We start from the raw sequence: 13,914 nt of genomic DNA on the forward strand, positions 1-13,914 counted from the left end.
CTGTTAGACCTGTTAAGGTCCTTTCTGGAAGACAGGAAGTACTTTGTTGAAATTGGTAGCTGTGTCTCAGACCACATGCCTCTGACCTGTGCAGTGCCCCAAGGGTCAGTCCTGGGTCCCCTTCTGTTCAACCTCTACATGCTGCCGTTAGGTCAGCTGATACACAGCAAAAATTTGTCCTATCACAATGATGCAGACGAGTCAGATCTATGTTTCACTGTCGGCAGGTGAATATGGACCAGTGGATTCACTGTCACTGCATCCAACAGATCAGTGTGTGGATGCAAAACAACTTTCTCCAGCTGAACTCAGACAAGTCTGAAATCATCGTCTTTGTTCCACAGAAACAAAGAGAAAGTGTTAGCGGTCACCTCCAGAGTCTCGCTCACACAAATCAAGTTAGAAATCTGGAGTAATAATGGACTTGAACTTGAAAAGAAACATCAAATCAATAACATCAGCAGTTTTTTACCATCGAAAAATAAACCAGATTTAGAGAGACTTATCCATGTGTTTGTCTCCAGTAGATTAGACTACTGTAACGGCCTGCTCACTGGTCTCTCCAAACGAGTTGTAAAACAGCTGCAGTACATCCAGAACGCTGCTGCTCGGGTCCTGACTAGAACCAGGAAGTATGATCACATTAGTCCTGTTCTCAGGTCTCTGCACTGCCCCCTGTGGCTCAGAGAAGAGACTTTAAAGCAGCTCTGCTTGTGGACAAGTCTCTCCATGGCCTAGCACCAAAGTACATCTCGGACATGTTAGTGCCATATGAACCATCTCGGACTCTGAGGACCTCAGGGACCGGCCTCCTGCTGGTGCCCAGAGTCAGGACAAAACATGGACCGACCTCCTGCTGGTGCCAGAGTCAGGACTAAACATGGACCGGCCTCCTGCTGGTGCCAGAGTCAGGACTAAACATGGACTGGCCTCCTGCTGGTGCCCAGAGTCAGGACTAAACATGGACCTGCCTCCTGCTGGTACCAGAGTCAGGACTAAACATGGACCTGCCTCCTGCTGGTGCCAGAGTCAGGACTAAACATGGACCGGCCTCCTGCTGGTGCCAGAGTCAGGACTAAACATGGACCGGCCTCCTGCTGGTGCCAGAGTCAGGACTAAACATGGACCTGCCTCCTGCTGGTGGCAGAGTCAGGACTAAACATGGACCTGCCTCCTGCTGGTGCCAGAGTCAGGACTAAACATGGACCTGCCTCCTGCTGGTGGCAGAGTCAGGACTAAACATGGGCCGGCCTCCTGCTGGTGCCAGAGTCAGGACTAAACATGGGCCGGCCTCCTGCTGGTGCCAGAGTCAGGACTAAACATGGGCCGGCCTCCTGCTGGTGCCAGAGTCAGGACTAAACATGGGCCGGCCTCCTGCTGGTGCCAAGTAAAAGTACTCAAAAACAAAAGGGCAATAACAATCGTCGCATAATACGTGTCCTTTAATATAAAATTTATATTCAAAACAACTCCAAATAAAATATTAATATTCAGAGTTTAAGTCATTTCACCTCATGTAAATACATATACTTTTAAGGCGGCGTTTAGCAAGCTAGTGGGGTTAGCGTTAGCATGTTAGCGCAGGCAGCCGCTTAGCATCGCGTTAGCTTTGCATCGGAGCCTTTATGACGCTAACATTTCTCCAGAGTAGAAGAAACATGCACCTAAAGTTGCCCTTTTACCACGCTCGGCCCGTAACCGTTGGCGTTCATGGTTTAAATTAGCACCTGCTTGGCTTAGCGTTACACCATTAGCTTAACATCACCTTGTCCTGTGCGCCACGTTTCAGTCGATATAACTGTAAAAGATACCGCAACATTAACCCATTCACAACCAAAGCCACACTGCAAAAAGCAACAGGAAGAGAAATTCAATAAAGATAATGAAATAAACAATATTTCACTTGATTTGAGTGAAATAAGAGGCTTTTTGAAGGTTTATTTTCACAGCATTCTTTACCTGAAAAGGCGTGGCAACTCAAATGTTCTTAATTCAAGTCATTTTAACTGATGGTGGCGTTACTTTTTGCAGTGTATCTACTGTATGTGAATATTTTTTAGACTTTTATTGTGACGTAATGAAGCAGAAGCCATAGTCGTGAGCAGCAGCAGCAGCAGCAGCAGCAGCAGCAGCAGCTAAAGCTAAAGCTAAAGCTAAAGCTAAAGCTAAAGCTAAAGCTCCTCCAGAACAGAACTGGGATTTGCAATCATTCAATAAACACATTTAAAATTCAAATTAATTCATAAATATATGGAGGAGATAAAGCGTAAACCCCAGACCTGTTCGAGCGAAGCCTCTTTCCGGGTTCACAGAGACGGATAAAACAGATTTCGGTCCAAACGCTGCTCTTTTGACTGTATTTTGTATTTGTGGGGTTGTTTTTTTGTATGTTTTTTTTTTATTATCTGTGATTGTCAGAAACACGGAGTTCAAAAGAGCAGCAGTTCTCAAGCGCTCGGCTCGTGTCTCACCTCTGGGACGCCGATCCTTCTGCACGCGTCCAGGAAGTTCTCCACGTTCCTGCGACACTTGGCCATGCTCAGTTTGGGCTGAAAAGGATATTTTTTAAATGGGAGAAATGACAAAAATCAGCTTTAATGAGCTTTAACTTTGCGACAACAGCGTTTCCTCGTCATTAGTCGACCCGCAGTTGTATTTTGATCAATTCCTGCAGGTTTGACTTTCGAGTGCTCGGATAATTCCCGTTATTAATTCACCTACCCCTTATCCCCGCCCACATTGTGTACTTAGTGCGATTATTGTAAAATTAAAAAAGTGACGCACGACGCATTTCTAAAATGTCATATAGACACTTTTCAAAAAAACAGTGAAATGTCAATATGAAGAGGCGGGGCTTATTATGAAGAGGTGGAGTTTATCACTATAAAGAGGTGGAGTTTATCACTATAAAGAGGCGGGGCTTATTATGAAGAGGTGGAGTTTATCACTATAAAGAGGTGGAGTTTATCACTATAAAGAGGCGGGGCTTATTATGAAGAGGTGGAGTTTATCACTATAAAGAGGTGGGGCTTATTATGAAGAGGCGGGGTTTATCACTATGCAGAGGCGGAGTTTATCACTATAAAGAGGTGGGGCTTATCACTATGAAGAGGTGGAGTTTATCACTATAAAGAGGCGGGGCTTATCACTATGAAGAGGCGGAGTTTATCACTATGAAGAGGCGGGGCTTATCACTATGAAGAGGCGGGGTTTATCACTATGAAGAGGCGGGGCTTGTCACTATGCAGAGGCGGGGTTTATCGCTATGCAGAGGCGGGGTTTATCGCTATGAAGGGGCGGGGTTTATCACTATGCAGAGGCGGAGTTTATTACTATGCAGAGGCGGGGTTTATCACTATGCAGAGGCGGGGCTTATCACTATGTAGAGGCGGAGTTTATCACTATGCAGAGGCGGAGTTTATCACTATGCAGAGGCGGGGTTTATCACTATGCAGAGGCGGGTTTATCACTATGCAGGGGCGGAGTTTATCACTATGCAGAGGCGGAGTTTATCACTATGCAGGGGCGGAGTTTATCACTATGCAGAGGCGGGGCTTATCACTATGCAGAGGCGGAGTTTATCACTATGCAGAGGCGGTGCTTTTATCACTATGCAGAGGCGGGGCTTATCACTATGCAGAGGCGGAGTTTATCACTATGCAGAGGCGGTGCTTTTATCACTATGCAGAGGCGGGGCTTATCACTATGCAGAGGCGGGGCTACAGTTTTGAACAGGAAGTTAATGACCTGGTTTACAGCGAACGCGGTGTAAAATGAGGATGTACTTTGAGGGTTAAAGTCGAGCGGTTTGCACGTACCACAGCGGGCGAGGCCACGTGGATACTGGCCACAGACCTGGGCCGGATGTGATTTGCCAAATGGCACAAAACGACTCCATCCATGAGGGAGGAGCCCAGGTCTTCAGGGAGGATGACCTTCAGGCGAGACTCGATGCTCTGAGGAGGAGGAGGAGCAAAACGGTCAATCCACGATTCAACGAGCCGAACGCAGCGATGCACAAGACGACGTTTAGCAACTCCATGTTTGTGTCGCTGTGAGTCGTGGCTAAACATGCACAAGTCTTATGTAAGCACCATGTTAGCACGCTGCGCCGCTAACACAAGCTAACAGAGGCTAACACAGGCTAACACAAGCTAAAAGAGTCTAACACAAGCTACCAGAGGCTAAAACAGGCTAAAAGAGGCTAACACGATCTAAAAGAGGCTAACACAAGCTAACAAAGGCTAACACAGGCTAACACGAGCTAACAGAGGCTAACAGAGGCTAAAAGAGTAAATAAAAAGGCTTTAGTGACAGAGCTCCAGAGGCGACGTGTCAAGATGATTCAGTTCATCTATATCTGTGTCTGTTTATGATTGTTATGCATTTTTTATTTGATTTAAGTACACACAGTACACAGTACAAAAAGAGCCACATCTTGTACGAAATAATGTTATTGCCTTTTGTTTTGTTAGATTTAGGTCCATTTTAATAGTCATTTGTCTCATTTTTTGAATTGTGTCTAAATGTGTCTCTTCTCCTTCTGTTCTTGAACGGTTTGGTTTTAGTCATTAGTCATGTTTTGATGTGATAATGTTTTTTTTCTGCATGTTTTTACTATGTTTTTTCATGTTTTATTATATATTTTTCTTTGTGTTTTTACTATATATTTTTTCTGCGTGTTCTTATATTTTTACTATATTTTTCTCTGCATGTTTTTATTATTATAGTTTTCTGCATATTTTTATTATATTTTTTTCATGTTTTTACCATAGTTTTTTCTGCATGTTTTTGTTATAATTTTTCTGCATGTGTCGCTGTATTTCTCTTGCTCTAAAGTGTGTACAACTCGGCGCTCACGTCTCTGAGCTGCTCCATCAGCTCCAGCTCCTCCTTCAGCTGCTCCATCCTCCGCCTCATGGTGAACTGAGGATCCACCGACTCCAGGCTGCGGTGGCTGCGCACAAACACTGCAACCACACACAAAACCACACTTTACAACGCTTTACAACACTTTACAACGCGTACACTGCTTTACAACGCTTTACAACGCTTACAACGCTTTACACCGAGGACCGAGCGTTCTCTGTAGAGATCGACGATGAAGCGGGCGGAGGCAATGGTGAGCGTTTGACCCATGTAAGGATGTTTTTCATCAGCTCATGTTTTTGTATGAATATAAAGCATTGTATGTTGAAAAATGTCAAAATTGAACAGATTTTGGACAGATTTCTCCCTCCGCATTGAAGACATGAATGAAAAATGCAGAAAGATCACATTTTGACAGTTAAAACAAGACGATACTGTTCAAAGCCCCAAATAAAAATATGTATGCAAGTAAATTAAATGAAATACTAGGTGCAAAATGTGGTTTCCCTGCGAAAGCTTGAATATTATCAGAGGAAACTGTTTAAAACATATATATATATATATATATATATGTATAGTTTTGCTTGGAAGTTTCTCACATTCATTCACTTCTGCATCATTTCTGCATCACAAAAACGTGGTCCAGGGTTTGATTGGCGGGACAAACGAGGGTGGAGTTTGTATGTTCTCTCACACACACCACCCCGTTCAAACAAATACACGTTAGTACAACACGGACAATGGTCTAATCCTCCAGCTGTAGGTCCCAAAGTGTCCGAAGAGTCCGGCCGCTGCGGTCACCCACTGTAACCCAGAGACACTGGAGGACGGGTCAAACGCACAGGACGGGTCAAACGCACAGGACGGGTCAAACGCACAGGACCCAGCTCTACAGGGACAAGTACCTTTTTACTTTAGTCTCCAGCAGCACAACATACAAACATATAAAACCAACACGGTTTGAAACATCATCATCTGGACATTGTTTTAGAACTCAAAGAGGTTTTGATTTCCATCTGAAAGTCATTTTCAGTTTGATGGAAACAGTGTCTAGATCAGGGGTGGGCAAACTGCGGCCCGTGGGCCACATGTGGCCCGTTTGTCTTTATAATCCGGCCCGCCAAACATACCAAGCAATATTTTTTTTTTTAATATATATATATATATATATTTTCTTTTTTGCCCTTAGGCATCTGTTTGCACTTGTATCCTTAATAAATATGACGTGAAAGGAATTAAATAATAGATTCGATAGCCTATATTTGACAGAAAAGTGATATTTTATGTTGATATTTAATATTTGTGATTATTTTTTTCACACCAATGATCGCAGACCGGCCCTCCGCTACTTGCTTGGATTTGAATATGGCCCTCGGAGGAAAATAATTGCCCACTCCTGGTCTGGATGATCACCAGTGAGACCAGTGAGACCAGTGAGACCAGTGAGACCAGTGAGACCAGTGAGACCAGTGAGACCAGTGAGACCAGTGAGACCAGTGAGACCTGTGAGACCTGTGAGACCTGTGAGACCTGTGAGACCTGTGAGACCTGTGAGACCTGTGAGACCTTTGAGACCTTTGAGACCAGTGAGACCAGTGAGACCTGTGAGACCTTTGAGACCAGTGAGACCTGTGAGACCTGTGAGACCTGTGAGACCTGAGACGGACCTGTGAGACCAGTGAGACCAGTGAGACCAGTGAGACAGACCTTTGAGACAGACCTTTGAGACAGACCTTTGAGACAGACCTTTGAGACAGACCTTTGAGACAGACCTTTGAGACAGACCTTTGAGACAGACCTTTGAGACAGACCTTTGAGACAGACCTTTGAGACAGACCTTTGAGACAGACCTTTGAGACAGACCTTTGAGACAGACCTTTGAGACCTTCTCCTCGGCTCTGAGTCACTTCAACAGCAGCTGACGACTTCATGTGCAAAAGCGTGAGATTCACTGACACAGAAAACCAGGCCATAAAACATGCAGGAGTCTTATGTAAGCCCCGCCTCTTCTGCTGTGTATAATTATGAAGTACTCGAGCAGAAAAACTCGAAGGAACGTAATAAAAATACATCTGGACCTGGAGCCGTTTCTGCTCAGTCGAACATGAAACGCTCAAATACTGCGTGTAATGACATTTATCACATGCAGCAATGCTACTAGTACTACTACTAGTACTGCTACTGCTACTAGTACTACTACTGCTACTAGTACTGCTACTGCTACTAGTACTGCTACTGCTACTAGTACTACTACTGCTACTAGTACTGCTACTGCTACTAGTACTGCTACTGCTACTAGTACTACTACTGCTACTAGTACTGCTACTGCTACTAGTACTGCTACTGCTACTAGTACTACTACTAGTACTGCTACTACTACTGCTACTAGTACTGCTACTAGTACTACTACTGCTACTAGTACTACTACTAGTACTGCTACTACTACTGCTACTAGTACTGCTACTAGTACTACTACTGCTACTAGTACTACTACTGCTACTAGTACTGCTACTGCTACTAGTACTACTACTGCTACTAGTACTGCTACTAGTACTACTACTGCTACTAGTACTGCTACTGCTACTAGTACTGCTACTGCTACTAGTACTACTACTAGTACTGCTACTGCTACTAGTACTGCTACTGCTACTAGTACTACTACTGCTACTACTACTGCTACTAGTACTGCTACTGCTACTAGTACTGCTACTGCTACTAGTACTACTACTGCTACTAGTACTACTACTGCTACTACTACTAGTACTGCTACTGCTACTAGTACTGCTACTGCTACTAGTACTACTACTGCTACTAGTACTGCTACTGCTACTGCTACTAGTACTGCTACTACCACTACCGCTGCTGCTACTTGTAGTACTACTACTATTACTGCTGCTACTACGAGTGCTACTACTACCGCTACTACTACTACTACGAGTACTACTAATATTATTGCTACTACTACTACGAGTACTAGTACTATTACTGCTACCACTGCCACTACTACTACTACTACTACACATCAGAAAGACACATGGTCACGATGTCAATAATCGTGAATTAATGTTAAATCGTGATGTTTGTCCTCACAATAATCGCACCACTGAAATATCTGTGGCTAACGGCCAGGAAGGGCATCCGGCGTATACTCTCTCGGAAGGGCATCCGGCCTGTACTCTCTCGGAAGGGCATCCGGCGTGTACTCTCTCGGAAGGGCATCCGGCGTGTACTCTCTCGGTAGGACATCCGGCGTATACTCTCTCGGAAGGGCATCCGGCGTATACGCTCTCGGAAGGGCATCCGGCGTATACTCTCTCGGAAGGGCATCCGGCGTATACGCTCTCGGAAGGGCATCCGGCGTATACTCTCTCGGAAGGGCATCCGGCGTATACGCTCTCGGAAGGGCATCCGGCGTATACTCTCTCGGAAGGGCATCCGGCGTATACTCCTGCGCCTGAGGTCATTTGGCGCAGACAGATCACACGGCGCGTGCCCCTCGGGCCGCTGGAGCGCAAAGCCACGCCATTGGCCGTTAATGAGGTCACGGCGAGTGATGTCATCTGCCCGCGGCCCGGCGCCGTACGGTGGCTTTAGTCACGGTCGTATCAACACTGCACTTCACACTTCACCGGCATCGTACGGATCATTGTGTGAAGAAATAAACCGCGCTCAGGCTTTAATTTAGGTTTTTAGGTTTAGCAAACGATTTTGAAACTGTAATAAATACTGTTTTTATAGACACTTTTATTTATTATGTCCATTTGCTGCACTGTACAGTTTTTATACATAATATACTGTAGCTGCAACGATTAACTGACTAATTGTGACACAACGTAATCGTAGCGGACGATACAGACTCTTAAACTCAGACAAAAAATACTTTTACGACAAAGACAGACACATTTTTGCTATTATTATCAAAATAGACGAGTCCGGATTTTCATTAACCTGTTACCATCCACCTATTTCGCCTGTGCACAATGGTTAGACCCAAATGGCATTGCTTATTAAAAGAGGATCTTACAGCCCACATGCAAGTGTGATGCATCATTAGAAAGCTTAGGCCTTCTAGTTTCTGCAGATGTGCACATGACACACTGTCAGGGCTTCAGAACTTACACTACAGAAGCCCAAACATAAACAAAACATCCTTTTTTAGTCTCGCCTGAATATTGTCAATTTGTAATGGTCCTGAGCAGGACATACTTCATTGTGTGCTTATGCTGTTCACTGTACATGATGTTTATCTTGTTGACAACAACTGTGTAAAGTTTCAGATCTCTAGGAACAGGCATTTTGGTGCTGTTGACCTTTTTGTATCAAAAAGTATATTCGGAACAAGTGATCCAAATATGTGCCAACTGTGCCAAACTGTTTTATTACAATTTTAGCTCCTCTATGATCATAAAACATACATTTTGATGTTTTGTAGGCCACTAATACCAATTATAACTGCTAAAAACAATATATGTAAAAATGTGTAAATATGAGTTTACCCATGAATTTCCCATATAGAGGTTAAAATATATATATATATATAATAGTTTTATTTTATTTTTGTATTGGTATAAAAATACATATGTCTAACAAAATGTACGTCCAAAAGGCTAATAAAATCAGAAAACGGTATGCGCAAAATCCTGCCGAGGAATCTGGCTCTTTACAGCCTTCCCGGAGCCTTACGCACGATAATATGCGTCTTGATTGGGCTAGAGCAACGCCGGCGTCTGGTATGTGGACTGCCGCTTCTGTCCCAACGTCTTTGTTTTGTTAGTCGTTTCCATTGTTTTGTTTTGTTCCCGCGTCTCTGTGTTGTCTTCTGTCTACATCCCTGTTCCTTAACTTCATCGGACATTACTGCACCGTCCATCGCTCATCTCCTCCCTCACTCCTGGACTATCTACTGCCCTAGCCGCCAGCTAACAGCTGGCTTAACACCTGCGGAGGTCCGTCATGGTATCGCGGGGCCTCCCTGCCGTGCAGACAAGGTCTGGGGCAACCAACGCCACTCACTCCACCAGCTTCAACACCCGGTCCACTGCCGCTTTTTCACAACTCTCTGCCCACCAGCTTCTAGTTAACCAGCCTCTAGCCACCGCCAACATTCTAACTGGATTACTCTCATCTGCTGCTACGTTCCATCTCCTCCTCGGACTATCACTCCCGCGCCTCCAGGCCACCGCTCCACCAACTTCTCGCCTACTCACCTGCTACACCGCTGCTGACCTTCACCTCCTCAACCATAACCACCGTCTCCCAGCTGCTGCTGCCTCTGCAGCTAGCTCAGCTGGGATCCTTCGCCGGCCCCGCTACATCCACAGGGGCTCTGGTCTCTCCCATAACCAACACTCCAACGACGGCTCACCTATCCCCTCACTCTGGACTAGTTTTCGCCCCCCTGTCATCCCCACCTGCCACACTGCCAACCTCAGCAACCTCCGCCCCCCCACCCCTGCGCCCCCATCCATCTCCCTTGCACTGCTGAACTGCCGCTCCCTCTCCAACAAATCACCTGTTATATCTGAACTGCTACTGGACAATAACATTGACCTGCTTCTCCTCTGTGAAACATGGCAACAGCCCCTGGACTTCTATGCTCTCAACCAAGCCACTCCCTCCAACTACACTTACACTGCCAAACCCCGCCTCTCCGGGCGTGGGGGAGGTCTTGCTGTTATTCATAAAAAAAATCTACATCCATCACTGAACTGAACCTCAACCTTCCATCCATCTCATCATTTGAATACCTCGCCTTCTCCCTCCCCAACTCTATCACCGCTATCCTGATCTATCGTCCCCCAAAGCCCCACCCCTCTTTCCTCACTGAATTGTCTGAACTCCTCACCATCGCATCCTCTCTCTCTGCCCGCCTCCTACTCACTGGTGACTTCAACATCCACATTGACTGCCCCAACGCCCCACTGACATCCGACTTCCTCTCTCTCCTGGACTGCTTCCATCTCACCAACATATTGACTTCCCCACCCATACCAAAGGCCACACTCTGGACTTAGTCTGTTCCTCTCTCCTACCCATATCTAAGCCCCACCCCCTCCCCTTCCCACTCTCTGATCATCTCTGCATCCTTTTCTCCGCCCCCCTACCCTCGCCCCACAACCCCAAAAAACGCACCATCACCTACCGCAATATCAAGTCAGTCAACCCCCTCACGCTCTCCCAGCTCATATCCTCTGCTTTCCCCCCTGACTCCCCCCCCTCTTCCCCCGACGACTATGCTGTCATGCTCAACACCACCCTCTCCGACTCCCTCGACTCCCTAGCCCCCTGGAAAACCTCCTCCGTCTCATACATCAACCCCGCCCCCTGGTACACCCCTGAACTCCGCACCATGAAGCAGACTGGCCGCCAACTCGAACGACTCCTCAAAAGAACCCGCCTCACCGTCCACACCGAAGCTTTCAAATTACACATCTCCTCCTACCGTGACGCTCTCCAAGCCGCCAAATCTGCCCACCTCTCCACCTCTCCACCCTCATCAACAGCTCCCACCGGAGCCCTCGCACCCTGTTCTCCACCGTCAACAAGCTGCTCCAGCCACCGGACATCACTCCACCCTCCTCCCCTGACCTCTGCAACTCTTTCCTCCTTGCCTTCAATGACAAAATTTCCAAAATCAACAGCTCCATGACTGCCGTCTCCATTAACGCCATCACCACCCCTGCCCCCTCTCCCTGACCACCCACCCTTCCCTCCCCTCACCACCTTCTCCTCTGTTAACTCCTCTCATATCATAGACCTCATCACCGCTTCCAAAACTGCTCTCTCGACCCCCTCCAAACGACTCTAACCAAGGCCTGCCTCCCTGCTCTCATCCCCCATCTCACCACCCTCTTCAACCAGTCTTTATCCCTCGGCCATGTTCCTTCCATCTACAAACTGGCCTCCATCACCCCCATCCTCAAAAAACCCACCCTAGACTCCGCCAACCTCTCCAACTACCGCCCCATCTCCAACCTGCCGTTCCTCTCAAAAACGCTGGAACGCATCGTCGCCGCCCAACTTCACACCCACCTCCAGTCAAACAACCTCTATGAACCCCTCCAATCTGGCTTCCGCCCACTTCACAGCACTGAAACAGCACTGGTCAAAGTACTCAACGATCTCCTCACCTCTGCAGACTCCGGGGCCCTCAACATCCTGTTACTACTAGACCTCAGCGCAGTTGGCGCAGCCAACTGGGTGTTGAGGGCTCTGCACTTGACTGGCTCACATCCTACCTCACCAACAGGCAAGAGTTCATTTCCCTCTCCGGTCACTCATCCACCCTCTCCCCAGTAACGCAGGGGGTTCCCCAGGGCTCAGTCCTCTGCCCCCTCCTCTTCATCTGCTACATCTTCCCCCTTGGTCACATCCTCCGCCAACTCAACCTGGACTTTCACTGCTACGCTGACGACACCCAGATATACCTCACCACCAAATCCACCCAAAACCCTCCCCTCAGCCACATTGAAACCTGCATCTCTACAATAAAATCATGGCTCACTCTCAACTTCCTCAAACTGAACAGTGACAAAACAGAGCTCCTCCTCATTGGCACCAAATCCACTCTCAATAAAACTGGTCCCTTTTCACTCAGCATCGACACCTCGACCATCACCCCCTCTACCCTGGTACGCAATCTCGGTGTCATCATGGACCCCACCCTCTCCTTCACTCCCCATGTCAGCCACATCGTCAAGACCTCATACTTCCACCTCATCGCCAAAATCCGACACTGCCTCACCCTCCCCGCTGCTGAATCCCTCATCCATGCCTTCATCTCCTCCCGCCTCGACTACTGCAACTCCCTCCTCACTGGCATCTCCTCCCATTCCCTCCACAGACTCCAAATGGTCCAAAACTCCGCTGCCCGCCTCCTCACCCACACCCGGTCCCGTGATCCTCCTCTCTCACCCTGACTGCACCAACATCCCGACTCAAAACTTTTGGCGACAGAGCATTCTCCCGAACAGCACCCCGACTCTGGAACTCCCTCCCCCAACCTGTCCGCCACTCTCCCTCACTCACAACATTCAAATCCCGCCTAAAAACATACCTCTTCACCCAAGCCTATGACCTCCCCCTCCCCTAGCCTCCTCTACCCCATTGCCTACTCTTCTACCCCCTGTTACATCCCCATCTTTTTCTCTCTACTTCTTCTGTCTTGTTCATTTTATCTGTATATTAATGTGTATTGTACGTGTTGTCCCCCCTGTCTGTAAATACCCCCCCTTTTTTATTATGTTCAGCGTCTTTGGGTCACTGAAAAGCGCCATATAAATAAAAGTTGTTATTATTATTATTATTATTATTATTATTATTATTATTATTATTATTATTATTATTATTATTATTATTATTATTATTATTATTATTATTATTATTATTATTATTATTATTATTATTATTATTATTATTATTATTATTATATTAATACAGAAGATTCTGTGTCAATAAGCCCTTTGTTCCGCCCCTTTTTCTAAAGCTATTCTTATTGGCTAGAATAATATGTCAATCATAGTCTGCTACGTCATTTGCATGCGGCGCTATTTAGATGTAAACAGTCTAATCCATGTGCGTCGCAAGCGGCGCATTTTTTTTGCGGAGGCTGTAGCAAACAAACCCGTGGACAGAAAAAATCGTGGATGGTCTCATTCTGTAGGTAAGGATATCCAACATTATTTTATAGGTCAAACAGGTCATTTGTTATGGACGGAGAAATGCGCCGGACAAGCGCATTCTTGTCCGACGAGAAACGAAGAAAAGTTTGTTTACTTGACAATATCTCGAAATCGGATAACTTCAAGAAAAATACAAGTGGATATTGTTTTTCAATGATTCCTTACGGACAGACTGAGTACAAGGATGAACAGAATTAAAGCCGTTTCGTCCGTCATAAACAGCAAACAGGTAGGACATGCGTTTGTAAAAGTTGAGACTTTCTCACAAACTATTGGCAATTGCTTATTGGGGCATATTATTCAATCAATGACATGTTAGTTTTGTTGAGAAAATAAGCTTTAAAATGATGTATGGCTTGCTGGT

The 13,914-nt window shown here is 46.2% G+C and overlaps 2 protein-coding genes across 2 annotated transcripts in view; both read right to left on the reverse strand.

Annotated features, from left to right (window-relative positions):
* LOC140360019 (E3 ubiquitin/ISG15 ligase TRIM25-like) overlaps nt 1–13,914 on the reverse strand; it is a 441,716-nt gene that overhangs the window by 148,428 nt on the left and 279,374 nt on the right. The window lies entirely within an intron of this gene.
* The window catches only part of lrch1 (leucine-rich repeats and calponin homology (CH) domain containing 1), a 76,271-nt gene that overhangs the window by 7,009 nt on the left and 55,348 nt on the right, over nt 1–13,914 (reverse strand). Inside the window, exons 16-18 of the mRNA XM_072445294.1 lie at nt 4,861–4,970; nt 3,819–3,956; nt 2,472–2,549 (exon numbers count right to left, since the gene is read on the reverse strand). Of these exons, the coding sequence (XP_072301395.1) occupies nt 2,472–2,549; nt 3,819–3,956; nt 4,861–4,970 (326 nt within the window). The remainder of the gene's footprint in view (nt 1–2,471; nt 2,550–3,818; nt 3,957–4,860; nt 4,971–13,914) is intronic.

Source organism: Eucyclogobius newberryi, unplaced genomic scaffold, assembly GCF_026437365.1.
Source record: "Eucyclogobius newberryi isolate DKJ021-1_F unplaced genomic scaffold, fEucNew1.0.hap1 SCAF_14, whole genome shotgun sequence".
NCBI classification, from domain to species: domain Eukaryota; kingdom Metazoa; phylum Chordata; class Actinopteri; order Gobiiformes; family Gobiidae; genus Eucyclogobius; species Eucyclogobius newberryi.